Genomic DNA, 15,432 nt, shown 5'->3' with positions numbered 1-15,432 from the left:
AGCGTCTAAATCTCCATGTGGAAAACTGCTTTTTCAAAGGCACAAAATAATAAAAATGATAATTATGTGTAATTTATTTGATGGGGGGGGGGGAAACACACTTTTATACCAGCAAACCCAACTAATAAGCTATGTATAAATATATAGGGAAATAAATCATCATATCTGATGCTGCTATTATTGTGGCTGTTTTGAGCAATATGTTGTCTGCAGTGCTCGAACCAGCAGCTATTTTTCCTGGGAAATTGGCAAAAAGGTCTAAATCCATAATGGACCTGCATCTGGCAGAGAGATGAGAAAATTAGCTTTGGTTATGCCATTCGACAAAGGTCAAAATAAATGAGGAAGAGTGTTGTGAAAAATACAACATCATAATAACATGCATTCTTCTCAGAGGTCAACTGAGTTAAGAAAAGCAGTAGGTAATTTGCTCTGAATTTTTTTCCAGAGGTTCTGTGAAAAACGCAGTCATGTTCAATTCAGACGAGATTGAAATCACAAATTGCATTTGTGAAAGACAAATTTACCTGACCTTCATTGGGGAAACTAGTCCCGTCTGAATAGAGCTTTTCTCCCTAATAACATTCAGTGCAGACTGCAAACTTACATGAGGAAAAAAAAAAGAAATCTTTGCTGGTGGCAAGTGACCAATTACCCTACTTGCTTGCGTACTTGTGCACATTACTAGTCTTGTGGTAAAAAACCTCATACCTACAAATTAATCCACAGTGGAAAAAATAACTTTTAATACTATGTTCTTGCATTAACAAAATAAATCAATAAATATAATTGCTAGGTACAATGTACTTAGTGTGTTCATGTTATATTGCAAAACACTATTGCTGCTATTGAGGTGGGATACGGGTAAGGTTAGGGCCAGCTTAGGTGGTATGGCTAGGTTTAAGGAGGGTAGTGGTAGGGTCAACAGTGAAATTATAGTTATAATTACATAAATTTATTACAAAATTAAATACATACAAGTACAAGGTAAAAACATGTACACAATTAAGTATATTGTATCAAATGATTAGTTTAAATGTTAGTACATAGTAGTTAAATACTCTTAACATAAATCTGAAAATTTGCCTCCTCTCTGCAAGGACATTACTTGTGTAATGACTTCAGTTGTTAAAATGACTCTATATCACTCGCAAATACATGTATTAAATACATATTGGGCCAGATTTACTAAACAGGCCAAATTAGCGTGAGAGTGCAATTCCAAAACAGTGCCGATGGGCTTGGAAATTTCTGCGGGTGATTTACTGAACACCGACGCACCGTCGCATTTCCATAATGACGCAATTTACCAAGCGCAACGCAAATTAGCGTAAGGATATGTTCGGATTCAGATAATGTGTTCTTCTGGCATTCCAAATAAATTAATACATGTCGAAAAAAAATTCTGTCTCTTCTACCACGTGCTCTCTGTTCTCTGCGGTGCCTCTCCTAGCAACAATAATTGTAGCCATTTCAAGCGCAAAATACTTTAAGCCATGCTTTTAGGGCCGTTAAATAATGGTGCAAATACCAGTAGTAAATCGCGTTGCGTGATTTATTTAAATACTCTCCTCCCATAAATGTTGCGTCTGAAAGGGAAACTCCTACAAATGCATATTCAATAAGGTCAGACGCAAAAATAACTGTGTCCACGCCTTTTCAGCGCTAATTCTTAACTGCGCGTCTTTGGCGCAAACTGATAGTAAATCTGGCCCATTGTGATGTTCATTTGAGCGAAATGTATTGTAAATAATAATTTAAAAAATGTAAAGCGGCCACTTGCTTCTGTTCATCTGTTGTTGATTGGATGGTGGCAGATCTGATTGTGAACTTGCAGCCAATTGTAAGAAGGGGGGTGGTTTAATTGGATTAATTTATTGGAGAGGTCCTGTGATACTTTACCAGAGAGAAGTTGACATTTTGATTAACAAAAGAAAATGAAACGCATACATGGATGAACTGTTCACAATAAGATAGATAACATGTTTTTAGAAAATAGATAGTGAACATTAAAAAGTAAGCTAAAAAGTGACGCAAATGATACATATTCCAGGTCACTTACTGTTCAGGCTTCTGCTTAAACCAGTGACCCCTGAAAACAGAACGAGTGTGTGATGCATGAGGATGATGACAGGATAGGAAGAATGAGAGGAATACATTACACCAAAGAGCTGTTTGGACTCCATTACCGCTGGAGTCGGATGGAGGGAGGAGTGATAAAAAGGTGAGCTGTAGGATAGAGAGATGAAAGATGGATAGATAGCTTTTTTTCTTCAGCTGTTTGCCCTTATGTGACGACAGTAATTGATTTCTACGCATCACAGAGCAGGAATGAATTGGTGGACCTTAGTGGTTCCTCAGGACCCGGCCGCGCCGTCCAGGGCAGTGCCTGACCGTAACTCTCACAGTCTCCGTCGAGTTTAATCTCAGTTTCATTTCACTTCAATTTCCAGATCTATCATTTGTTTGGACTTATTACTTGTCAAAGAAATGACGCATGATCAAATGTCAACTCTCAATGTCTCCACGACTCACAAGACTGAGCCAAATGCACTGATTGAAAAGATATAACTGCATGACAGACAGATTATATTTTCAGTTAATTAATAAAATACCAGTGCTTGCAACAAAGCAAAAAATAGTTGTGACACTTTTTAAGGCAGCAGTATGTATAAACAGATGCAAGAAAAAAAAGTATTACAATGGAATTTCTGCTTATATTTAGATTATGAATAGCGTTAATATTTAGTGTGCAAATGTTAAATTAAATGTAGTGCTTCCATTTATGCACTATAAAACAATTTAACACACACACACACACACAGATGATTCATATTCTCAGAAATAAGACCATCCAAGCAGTTCACAACAAAACATATTTTCCTAGTCTATTGCTGTGTTCAATGTCTTTGACCGTCTTTCCTGGGATCCACGTTGCCGAAAGACCCTGCTAATTAAGCTTAATTAGGAGATTTTATTCCCTTTAATCCATCCAATTACAGAAATTGCGAGTTGTGCTGTACATGTGAAGTGGAACTGTAACCATAATGATTTGATCCATCATGCCCTGTGCTCTTTTACCTCAACCAAGCTAATGTTAATTAAATCACTTACCCTTATTTATTTAGTTTGGCCAGTTTGTTTGCTTTTGTGGTCTGTTGTCTGTAGTATTAAACAAGCTTACCATGATGAAAGGCTTAGGCCTGGGGTTGGTCATTTCCCTCATATAATTACACTACCATTAAATGGGGACAGTGAGATTTTATATATGAAATACTTTAATTCAGCAAGGATTCATTAAATTGCACAAAAGTCAGTAAAGACTATATATTTATATTTCAGAATGCTGTGAATGTGGCTCTTTACATCCATAAAATGATATATAAAAAAATGGATCAGGTTCCACAAAAATATGTTGTCAACATTGATACAACAATAATTGTTTCTTGAGCTGCAAATCTGCATATTAGAATGATTACTGAAGGATCATGTGACACTGAAGACTGGAGTAATGATGATGAAAATGTAGCTTTGATCACAGGAATAAATTATACTTTATGTTATAATAAAATAGAAAACTAGATTGTAATCATATATCATAATATTACTGTTTTTTACTGGATTTTTAAACAAATAAATGCAGCCTTGGTGAGACTAAAATCTTACAGACCTCAAACTTTTGAACAGTAATGCAATTACTTTTTAAAGGGGTACTTAATTAGTGTTAGAGAAGATAAAACATTGCTATTAATTTTACACATTTTGTAAAGAAATGCACAACATGAATTTGGTGGCTGATGCTGGTTTGTGAAGCTCTTTAATGTGCATGTGGCTCAGTTTGCGCACTAATGTTACCCTGTGGTTAACTAAAGCTCATTGTACCAGTTTCTGCTGTCACTGATGTGTATGATTTCACAACACAGTCATTTCATCTGAGGAATATGACAGCTCTTTGAGAAGGTGATAGCTAGAAACTAAAAGATTTAAGCCCAGTCCCGCTTTTCCCATTTGTTTATTCTTGTTTCAGTATGAGTTATTCTATTCTCAAAGACAACAATTTATTTATTCTTGATATTGCACAGGAGTTGAAGAAATATGAAAATTGTCATCATTTGCTCACCCTCATGTCATTCTAAACCCATGCGACTTCTTTACTGGAACACAATAGAAGTTTTTAAGAATGTTCACAGTGCCATTTTCAAGACATTTAGCCACCAAGGACTGTCAAGACCCCAAAATAACAAACAAACACGCAAGTAAATAAATAAATAAAGCCATACAGGTTGCTTCAAATGGCTTCTGTGCTGTATGCTTAAGTTAAATTTATGCTGTAGCTTCGATTTGAGAAAAACTTTAATTTATTTTTGTTAAAAAACAAACAAACTTGTCATTATGTGTTTTACACCATATGTGCAAAGTGCAAATATGATTTGAGAACTGACAATTTTTGTGTCTTTCTCAGTTAGATCTATCACATGGGGCTTCTGTAGACCTGGAATCTAGCACACGTCATATGGAGCACACTTTTATTATGCTTTTATATGGCTATTTTTGAGTCTTAAGAATCACTGATTTCTATATGCTTTTACTGTATGGAAAAGAGCAGCATGGACATTCTTAAAAACATCTTATTTTGTGTTAAACCAAAAAAAAATATATATTCTGTCATCATTTACTACAGAGCCCCTAAAGGGATATTGGCAAAAAAAAAAGACTATCGCGTGCGCACGAGAAACTTTCGCGTGGGAACGAGAAACTATCGCGTGCGCACGAGAAACTTTTTTGAGTTTAGGCATTACAGTTTCCGGTTGCATCACTTCTGCCATCTTACAAAGAAGAAAACAAGAGCTTTTATACTGTAGCTACCAATCCTTCTAGACCTCAAAATGCGTTTTAAATGTCAGAATCAGAAAGAGCTTTATTGTCAAGTGTGTTTACACACAAAAACACAAGAAATTCGTCTTGGTGACAGGAGCATCCAGTGGAGAAAGTACAGAGAGAGTGTAGTCATGCATATAATTTAAGGTAATAGAATGAAATATAAGGCTAATAATAAACAGAATAGACAATGTATTAAAAAACAATGACTATGGTAATAAAAATATAGATAAAATAGAATTATGAACGTGCAAATGTTTTAGGTTATGTACAACATATAGAGAAAATAGAAAGAATTATGAATGTGCTATTTTACAGATGAAAAGTTTTGAGAAGTTATGTACAGATGGACAGTCCTAAGATGTTAGGCTATGTATTGTTCAGGTGGAAAATAGCCTGACGGAAAAAGCTGTTCTTATGCTGTTCAGTGATGATTTATCTGTGTCCGAATGCAAGAACAGAAACAATGTTTTAGTATTGAAGGCCAAAATAGATCTCAATTAGGCTAATTCATGAACATGCATGCTCTTGTTTTCTTCTTTGTAAGATGGCAGAAGTGATGCAACCGGAAACTGTAATGCCTGAGCTCAAAAAAAGTTTTCGTGCGCACGCGAAAGTCTCCTTTTTTTTTTTCTTTTTTTTTTTTGCCAATGTCCCTTTAGGGGCTCAGTAATTTACTAATATCATTCAAATCTGTTTTTTTTTTATTTTTTATTTTTTTAAGTGAGCAAAGAATTATGAACTATTTAAAAAATTTTCAAATGTAAATACAAATTATATTTCAGTGTCATCTTACAAAATCCATTTTGATTCTCTAAACGTGACCTTGCTGTCTTTCCAATATATACCTCAAAGCCATTTCCACATTGCGGATATGATAACATGGAAATGAGCATCAGAGACATCAGAGAAAAGATCCACACACAAATCCTGACAAAGGAGGAAAGTGTGTTTATCTGATGTGGGTGTTCGGTGCTTCTTCAATACACTGAGGCACATGTGTAGCTTCCTTTCCACTGGCAAAACCAACCGCAGAATAAACACCATCAATCTGCCCAACACACTAGCGCTATCCAGCACCCCATCAATCATTCTGAGCGCCCCTTCCTCTCTCTCTCTCTCTCTCTCTGAGCTGCATTGCAATGGGATGCTGTAACTATGGCAACCAGACTCATTAAGCAAGCAAAATGAGTCGTCTTACACTGGTTTTTGAATAGTTTCATTAGTATTAATGAACATATGGCACAGATAAGTGATCAAAGAATCACTCTGCCTCCATCTAACACGCACACAGCTCCACACCTCCGCTCGGCCACACCCTTTCTTTCTGTCTGTCTGTCTCGTCGTGCCAGACGTATCCTCACATCTCATCTTCTCTCTTACTAGACCTATCAAAAGGGTTTTCTTTAAAGTTACATGAATTTTTTATTAGCAAGATGTTCACCTCTAGTTAGTGGTGCCCGATGAAGTGTAGAGTAGCAGCAGAAAGCTACCCGTTAGCATTCCCATTCTTCTCAGGGGCAGTTGCTGAACCGTTGCAATACCTTCCAGAAATATTCCCTTTTAAATCTGCTGTCTTTACCCATCACTGGATAAAAACTACCTAATCTGTAAGTGCCATGTGAATAATGATTCTAGAGCCAGACAAAATTTATACTATGATGAAACATTATGTTGTAAGATTTCCAAATGGCCTTTCATAAAAATGCTTTTCAAAACTAGATTGAGTGGTTATGGTATCTACCATCAGGGGTTAACTGGGCCATGCTAACTTAATGCTGTTTGCTAAATCAAGCAAACAGCACAAACTTACTATTGCTCATGCTAAGAGTTAGTAGTTTGAACAAACACCTTTAAAGGCCCTGATATACTCAAGGTGAATTAGATTTTTGTTATTTGCTCAGGGGTTAAAGGAAGTTTGAAATAAATGAGGAATGGTTTACTGCTAGCAAACATTCCAATGCTGCCCACAATGCTGAGAGCGGTGTTTAGATGAATAAGTAAATATGTGCTGTGCGCTTTTCTCTCAGTAAAGAAATAAACATGACAAAAATGACAGTGGTGAGAAAACAGCAGTTAAGAAAGCACCAGATCATAGCAATGTGGACACGTTTGCACCAGATCTGCAATTCGGCACTCCATTAAAGTCCAGTCTCGTTTGTTTATGAATCACTTTATATGACAGGTTTAAAGCAAGCAGCTTTACAGTATTAAACATGAAAAAAACTGTTACTTTCAAAGTTCAATTTCTACTAGAAAAGATTTCCACATCAAAGGCAGAGCCTCAGAACCACACTTATCTATTGCATAATCAACACTGACCTTTGGTAGTCTGAAGGTGTTTTTCAGCCAGGGAGAACTTTTCCAGAAAGTTCGTTTTGGCAAGCTGTTTAAAAAAATCCCTAAAACAAACTCCAAACAAACTTTAATATTATCTCACTATGTCACTATTTCATTCTTTTGATTTTGCTTCTGTGCTGGCGAGCTGTTCTAACCAAATTTGATCACACCTGGTTTTTCTTCAAATAGCTTGAAGTATATCAGACCTTTAACCTACGTATTAAACTTTGAATGAAACCTCAAATCACACAGCTTCTATGGAGAGATGTAACATTATTTGTCTAAGCAATTAAGACTTAATCAGACTTAAGTACAGTTCCATTTTAACATGAACGCTTAGCGTATGTGTGCAGTCAAATGGAGTATACTTTAAAATGCCTTTTAAAGTACATTCCATTTGTGACCCTGGACCACAAAACCAGTCTTAAGTGTCAATTGTTCGAAATTGAGATGTATACATAATCTGAAAGCTGAATAAATAAGCTTCCCATTAATGTATGGTTTGTTAGGATATGGCAATATTTGGCTGAGATACAACTATTTGAAAATCTGGAATCCGAGGGTGCAAAAAAAATCGTGTCGGTTACGTTCGTAACCCTCGTTCCCTGATGGAGGGAACGGAGACGTTACGTCGTGACGACATAGGGGATTTACTTGGGAGCCCCAATCATCTCTGACTTAAGAGAAAACGCCAATGAATATTGGCTAGTGGATTTTGCATACCTGCGCCACTCCCCGTGCACACGAGTATAAATAAGTGGCAGGTGCATCCACTCATTAGGTTTTACGCTGAGGAGCCGAGAACGAGTCCCTGGCAACCAGCGATGGTTCGAGATTCTGGCATGGGGACATAACGTCTCCGTTCCTCCGTCAGGGAACGAGGGTTACGTCACGTAACCGAGGCGTTCCTATCTGTCGGTCACTACGAGTTATGTCGTGACGACATAGGGGTCCTATGGAAAGCGCCACAACCTGAACCCCGTCACAACCTTGTGGCATGCAGATGCTGACAAGCGAGCACGTGACAGACAAATGCCATGCGAAAGGTCGCAACCTTCCCATCGCCCCAGTGCAAATTCGCTAACTCTGCTCGTGGCAGAGAAGCTAGCGCGGGTAGTGACAGAGGGAGCCTCTCCCATCCCCGTGAGGAGAGAGAGGCGCGATCGCAGCGCTGCCATGGTTACACGCTCAGAGCGAACACATAAACCATCCACGAACGCAGCTTCAGCGCGCTGGATGCCCAGACACTGAAGACAACGATCATGGCCGTGGACAAAGGATAAGTTTTGATATGTTTACGGTAAGAAATTTACAAAATATCTTCATGGAACATGATCTTTACTTACAGTAATATCCTAATGATTTCTGGCATAAAAGAAAAATCGATAATTTTACCCATACAATGTATTTTTGGCTATTGCTACAAATATACCCCAGCGACTTAAGACTGGTTTTGTGGTCCAGGGTCACATTTGATACTGTGCGTGAACACAGCCACTCGACAAATGTCCACTAGAAAGTTTCCTGCTTGTCCAGTGTCTGCACTATTTCTCTCCAGAGGTTATGAGCAATTAAAATGTCTTTGTACTCGTTTAAACTAAGTATCTCTGAACTCCTCACAGAAGCGCTCATCAACTTGTGCATCTATTGCTGCTGTGGTCTTGAGCAAATCGATGCTTTTATTTTTTCTCATAAATTTCTTTTTTGGCTGAAATATCAAGATGTATGCATAAGTTAAGCATACAGAGTACAGATGGCAAGAAAAATCTGGCTACACCTATACATTTATACGGTTACTGTTGAGGAAATTTACTTTGCACACCTTATGCATACTCTAGTGTACATGTAAAAAAACAAAGTATACCTTTTAGTCTTTACAGTTTCAGCCTGGCAGCTGATAAAAGAACAAAATGACATAGAAAGGCAAATCAGAATATTGACTCTTGATTTAGGCCACTAAGCTCCAAGCAAAAGCAGAGAAACATGCTAAAACACTCAGCAATTCTTAACACTGCATAGCAATTAACACCCTATCAATGTGGTGTGACTTCTGCACCACTCATATTTTCCTCAGAAAATGTAAAAGTCAACTTGGAGCTGTTTCAACCTTTTGCATAATTTAGGTGTAAGGGATCTCCCAGACTTCTGAACACACACAGACGGCACATTTGTTTCAGATCATATCACAGGAGCGTGTTAATGAGGGTTCAGCACTATGTGTGTCTAATTAATCCCAGTGGAATTAATCGTCAGGGGAGGGATCAAGATCTACTCAATATGGAAATGAGTGTCAACAGTGAGTTCATCCTTCACCTCATCAGTATGTGCACCAACAGGTGTATCAGACATGTGGGTATGTGCAGGAAAAATGAGAGGGTCAGAGGTCAAGTCAAAGGACTGCAATACAGATTATCTATGTGCAATAAGTTATGAACCTGCTCAAGATAATAGCCCTTCTCCAAAACAGAGAAAAAAATAATTCAATATAGTGGGTGAGCATGAATGTTAATGTAAATATATTCATTCAATAAGAGTTTAATTTTACAACAGAATCACATTGTTAGTTTAAAAACATGCTTAAGGCAAAAACCAACCCAGGCTTATTGAAAAACATGTGCTAGTGGCAAAATTTGTGCAAAATGATGTTACATTGCTTTATTTTTTATTTTTACCAGCAAGTAAAATGTCAAGCGAGTGGCGCTAAGAGGACAGTAGGTTTTAAACAAAACAGATGATTGTGAATGTGGCAATATTTTACGTTGGTCGTTGTACGCATTGCAGAAGTTAGGAAATGAAATGTCTGGAGAATTGCGCTAAAATTCTCTATAATGTACAGCCCACACTAAACCCTACCCTAAACAATAGTGTTAACAAAAGCAATCTGGAGATAAAAAAGCATTTGCTGCAGCAACCATGTTATTTTACCTTACTTCTACAAGTCTTTGAGTTGTTTATAGAGTGTCGTAATTTCTGTTTTAATGGACTGGTACCCAAGAGCTCCACATCTAAAATGCAATGGTGTACGAGGTGCGCTACCAAGCAAGTTTACTATGTCAGAAAAGCCATACATACGGAGCTCATCATACAATGAAATTAGTTTACAATTCATGCGCTATGGTTAGTGTTTTGAGGTCATATCTTAGTGTTGTGCACGGAACTGTGTGATTGTGAGTCTTTAATAATCAATTGTCTGCACCTGTAATCATAATTTTAGAGAACAACAATGAAAGTCGTTATTGGCGCCAGTAGCCTCGTGGGTAGCGTGCAGACATATAGCGCCGTTGTATATTGGGCATCCTGAGTTCGAATCCCGGCTTGCAAACCTTTCCTGATCCCCTGCCCCTGCCACTTCACTTCCTGTCTACAATACTGTTCTGTCCTAATAAAAAAGGCAAAAATGAGCTTAGATTGCCATACACTATTGGAATCAACTATTTTATTCAAATCTCTCAGGGAGCGATTTTCTCCTCCCCAGGGAGCTCACTTATCAAGATCGTATTTGCTATTTCTATATTATAAGATTCGTATTTGCTGCAAACAAGGTTAGGGTTAGGTTTCTGCAAGACCCCAAATAAACAGTCCCATGATAACCATTTAGTCAGGCCCCTATATTTGTGTGAGACGTATCGGTGATTTTGTTAACATGGTTTCTACATTTGTATAATGTTCCAAAGCTCATTTGGTTTTCAAACAAAGTAATGTTTTAGATATCAAAGAGAAAGAAATACTGAGAGATGCAGACTAAACAGCAGAGATGTTTAGACTCCCTCATGTGCTGAGAGACTACAAAATGAAACATTGAATCTCCGTTCAAACAAAAGCTGATTGCACAAACAACGCCTGCTGTAAAATTATCCAATTGGTTTGTTTTTCAAGAGGTTTTCGTACATAACTTTGTATTTCATTTGAATAAATCCATAGCAGCAGGCCCACAGTAGGAAAGGATTGCTCCGCTTCATGGCGCTTCAGCAGATATGTATTCCCTTGACAAACTGCCTGCAGAGTATGATATGAGTTCTGCATAGTTAATTTTTACATACAAAACAGCCACAGCTTTCAAGTATATGCTGCATGGGTAATAAAAAAAAAAGAGAGCATTAAATCATTAATCTCAAATAGTTTACCAGCTGCTTTCTACATTAGAATGGAAGTAAATAAAAAGACAGAAAGCATGCATGTATTTTTAATGTCCAGACCAATGCTCTAGTACTATCTCAGAGACAAAGAGAAATGTTATTGCAGTTACAGGTTTAATAATTCAACAAAAGTCTTTAAAGGTGTATGTGAGAACGTACATGGTGCGCCCAGCTCTGAGCGGTTGTATCTAGAGAGCGTTTACTCTGAGCCGCTGTCAGACGGGAGTCCCAGGAGAGCGAGTGGAGCATTAGTATGCTTCTCACCGCCTGCACACTTTCAGATGCTGTGTGAGCTCCACAAAACAGGTGTCAATATGCCATAGTAACACACACGAGGTACCATTAGATGCTAAATAAACCCTCTTAGAAACCTTGTGTCACACACAACACAGGTTTAATCCAAAAGACAGACCATTTCATTTTGCTCAGTATGGCAGCTGTAAGAAAGGAAGTTACACCTTTCAACTTTAAAAAACCAAAAGTTTCTCAGATTTCACATTTGGAGCATTTAAGCGACACACATTAATTTTGTTGCCCATATTAACTGGTTCTGATATTTTGCAGAAGATACTTCGAAAATGCACTATATGCCTATGTATTAAGGGTGTTTTGAAATATGGGACCTCTGAAGCATTAGTTACACAAACACACTCTTTTCAGTAAATCTGCCTGAATTTAGATGATTTAAACAGTTTATGGCTGCATTTTTGGGGTTTTGCTTTCAGTTCAGTGTAGATTAATTACCATTTGAATGTACATTTTATTTAAATTTGAACTCATGATAAGAATTTGATCATTTATGGATATTACTGAAGGAAAGTTTTACTGATTCCAGTTTGCATGCGCATTATAGCTGGACCTTCATTGGCCACAAAACCAAGTAGAGTGTTAGTTGGTGTAGAATAGGGATGTACTGTGTGTGTGGCAAAGGCAGAAGCGCAAAGATTCATTTGATTGTTTTCTGCAGGTAACGGTGTAGATCGCTCTGAAGGGTGCAGCCAATATCTGCATGAAAATGACACTACACATTCAAGACAACCACGGTTTTATATATTCCTACAAATCTGTCTCCTTGTACCGCTGTGCTCCTGGAGACACTGTTTCTATAGAGACTATTTCTAAAACCCATCCGAGAGCAGGATGGAACAAGATAAGAGGCAAACCAGCCATCTCACCATTATTACTCATCCCATTAACTGCTTCAGCCTCAGTCTCCCCGCTATTTCACTCTGTTCTTAAGCACCGTGAGCTGCCTCAATAGGTAGCATTGGCTTCTGGTGCAAAGGCTGTTTTATAAGCAGCATAATTATACTTTGTTTTGGCCAAACAATAAGCACTGTATATATTCACTGTGGAGAAGTTAATCCCAGACACTGCAACGAAAATCCAAGATGGCAGACAAAGCAATAAAAATGCTGATTCTGAACATAATTCACAAAATTCTAAATTTTCACTACTATTTCATATGATATTTGTGTGTTCTGTGTATTTTCCCATTTGAAAAATAAGTGCACTTAAATGTGCAATTATACTTCTAATCATAAAAGTATATTTAAAGAAAAAACTGTATACAGATAATATAATATTACTGAAATGTTAATGAAACGATCACTTAAGTGAACTTAAGAGTATGCTTTCATGACCACATTTTTTTTAATAAACAGCACTTTGTAGTAATGTCAAATTAAAAGTTTTAATTTAAACTACATTTTAAATCATCATGTTTTAATAATCTGTTGTCATGCTCTAAAGAAGTACACTCATTTTAATGTTAACTAACATACTAAAGCACATTAGAGTACTTGATTATAGTTTTAAAATATTACATTTAAAGTTGACATATACTCAATTACATCGTCATTACAAATGTGTAATTACAAATATATCTAAATACATCACATAGACGTTTCAACAGAAATTACATTGAAGTGTATTTTTAGTTTACCATAAATGCTTTTCAGCACAGTACAAGAATATTTCAAAGACAATATACATAATTATAAAATCATATGTACTTAAGTCCTACTTAAGTGGGTCATAATCACGTAAACCATTTTAATTTATTTGTAAATAACATGCAGTTAAGTGTCCAAAAACATCAAAATCACACAAAACAAATACTGCTTGAGAGTATGAGAGACGACAAAATTGATTTAGAGACACCATAAGAGAGGTATGATGAATATGAATTTAATAGTAAGTCCCTGTTTGGCATGGCATATAATTCAAACATCTTTATTAAAATAACAGCAATAATAAAGTAACAGCAGCATCTTTCCCCCTCATTAAAGTTGCAGGGAAACAAATAAAAGAGGAATCAATATTATCGACAACCAACAAATGTATTTATGAATGAAATCATTTAATATAAAATACTAATGCTTTGATATACAAGATATAAATGATGATAGTCAATTATAATAATACAAATAAATAAATGACAGTTTAATTATACCCATAGGTTGTATTTAATAATCAATTTGACCCCCGAGACCCCCTGTAGAGCCAGTCGTGGTTAAAATGCTGCTCATGCATGCAGCAGAGGCTGAGATAGTCCCTCATCATGCTCTCATTCCCTTCCCCCTGTTTTGTCTCTCTCTCTGTCTGCCACCTTCTTTGAACTTCCCCTTCCATCCCCCTTCTGTTCTGTACTGCAGCTTCATAAGGAAAACTGAAGACCAGTCGCTGTCTTTGTGTCTTCACTCCATACCTTAGCTCTGTTCCTCTGCAATCATTTATCTGTCTCTGGACGCATAACCCTGCAGCCACAGGAGCGGACGTGCGGCTCGAGATGTAGTCCGCATTACGCCCATCTGAATTAGCGTCTGGGGACGTGGTTATGCCTCCTTGCTGGAGATGAGGACATCTCCTATGTAATAAATCATCGCTTACTGTTAATTAAACCGTCCGTCCGAACTACGCTCCAAGTATGTGTGTGTGTTTATAGCTCTGACTAGGGAAGACGTGTTAAGCTGTGTGCATGATTGCGTTTATGAAAGCCAGTGCCCCTGACGGTCGTATCCTTGGAAATGATATGACAGCAGAGAAAAGTGGCCTTTAAAGCAAGACTATTAAAAACTGAGGGACGATGAATCCTCAAACCCAGTGTGGCAAATTTGGGCACAACAGAGCCGCCGCAATATTGTGTTGAAATGGATTTTGGAGGGACAGACTGGTTTGTAAAGAAATCTCTAGACGGCAGACAAGGTCATTGTCAGCGAATGTCCCACTTTGAGTCTGTGCCAATACAATAATGTCTGAATTCTATGGAAATCTGCGGTTCTTTCTACAGTAAAGTCAACGTGAAAAGCCATTCGCAAATCACTTTACTTGTGTAATCTAAAGAAAGTCTTAAACAAGAAAAATGTATTTATTGAAGAGATGGTTCACTCAAAAATGAAAATTGTGTCATTATTTACCTGCTTTACTTACTCAAGTTATTTCAAACATGAATGAGGTGTTTTTTGTTTTTTTTCCTTTTGTTGAACAATTTTAAGATAGAAGATATTTTGAAGAATGTTGGTAACTAAAAATGTTACATTTTAAAAAGCCAACTTAAACTTTTTAAGGCAACCAGCTTCAGCAGATTTTTGAGTTTGCTCAACTTATTTTTGTGGGAGATTCTCAAATTTTTGTTGTATAAACTTAAAACGACAAGTTGAGAAAACTCAAAAATCTGCAAAATGTTAAGTTGGCTCAGCTTTTTTTTTTTTTTTTTACAGCGTGGTTACCAACATTCTTCAAAATATCATCTTTTGTGTTAAAAAGAAGAAAGAAACTTGTACAGGTTTGTAATAAATTATGACAAATTACTATACTAAATATCTGTCAGTTACCCTATATGTGAAAGAGCTAACAGATTTGTAATGATAGGCTTGGGGGTGTTTGGTTATGCAAAGCCTGCAGGGCACAAATGGAGGCAACTTCCTTTTAAAAAAGTGCACAGGTTCTGTCTGGCCTATTAATGCATATCCATTACAATTTCAGAAACATGCAGTGTGTGCGTCTGAGGAATAACTTCATCCATACTAATTTTACTACTTGACGGGTATTTAGAGCAGCAGAATTTAAATCGGAG

At 37.1% G+C, this 15,432-nt stretch overlaps 1 protein-coding gene across 5 annotated transcripts in view; it reads left to right on the top strand.

Moving 5' to 3' along the window:
- The window catches only part of LOC131531588 (PDZ domain-containing protein 4), a 66,060-nt gene that overhangs the window by 36,195 nt on the left and 14,433 nt on the right, over positions 1 to 15,432 (top strand). Inside the window, exon 1 of one of the 5 annotated variants that reach the window (XM_058762442.1) lies at positions 8,452 to 8,518. The exons of the other annotated variants lie outside the window; for them this stretch is intronic. Coding sequence (XP_058618425.1) covers positions 8,510 to 8,518 — 9 coding nt within the window. The 5' untranslated portion in view covers positions 8,452 to 8,509. Of the gene's footprint in view, positions 1 to 8,451; positions 8,519 to 15,432 lie in introns of those variants that run through there. 5 annotated transcript variants of the gene reach the window in all.

The sequence above is a fragment of the Onychostoma macrolepis genome, chromosome 23 (genome assembly GCF_012432095.1).
Source record: "Onychostoma macrolepis isolate SWU-2019 chromosome 23, ASM1243209v1, whole genome shotgun sequence".
NCBI classification, from domain to species: Eukaryota; Metazoa; Chordata; class Actinopteri; order Cypriniformes; family Cyprinidae; genus Onychostoma; species Onychostoma macrolepis.
This window is presented reverse-complemented; position numbering and strand designations above follow the sequence as displayed.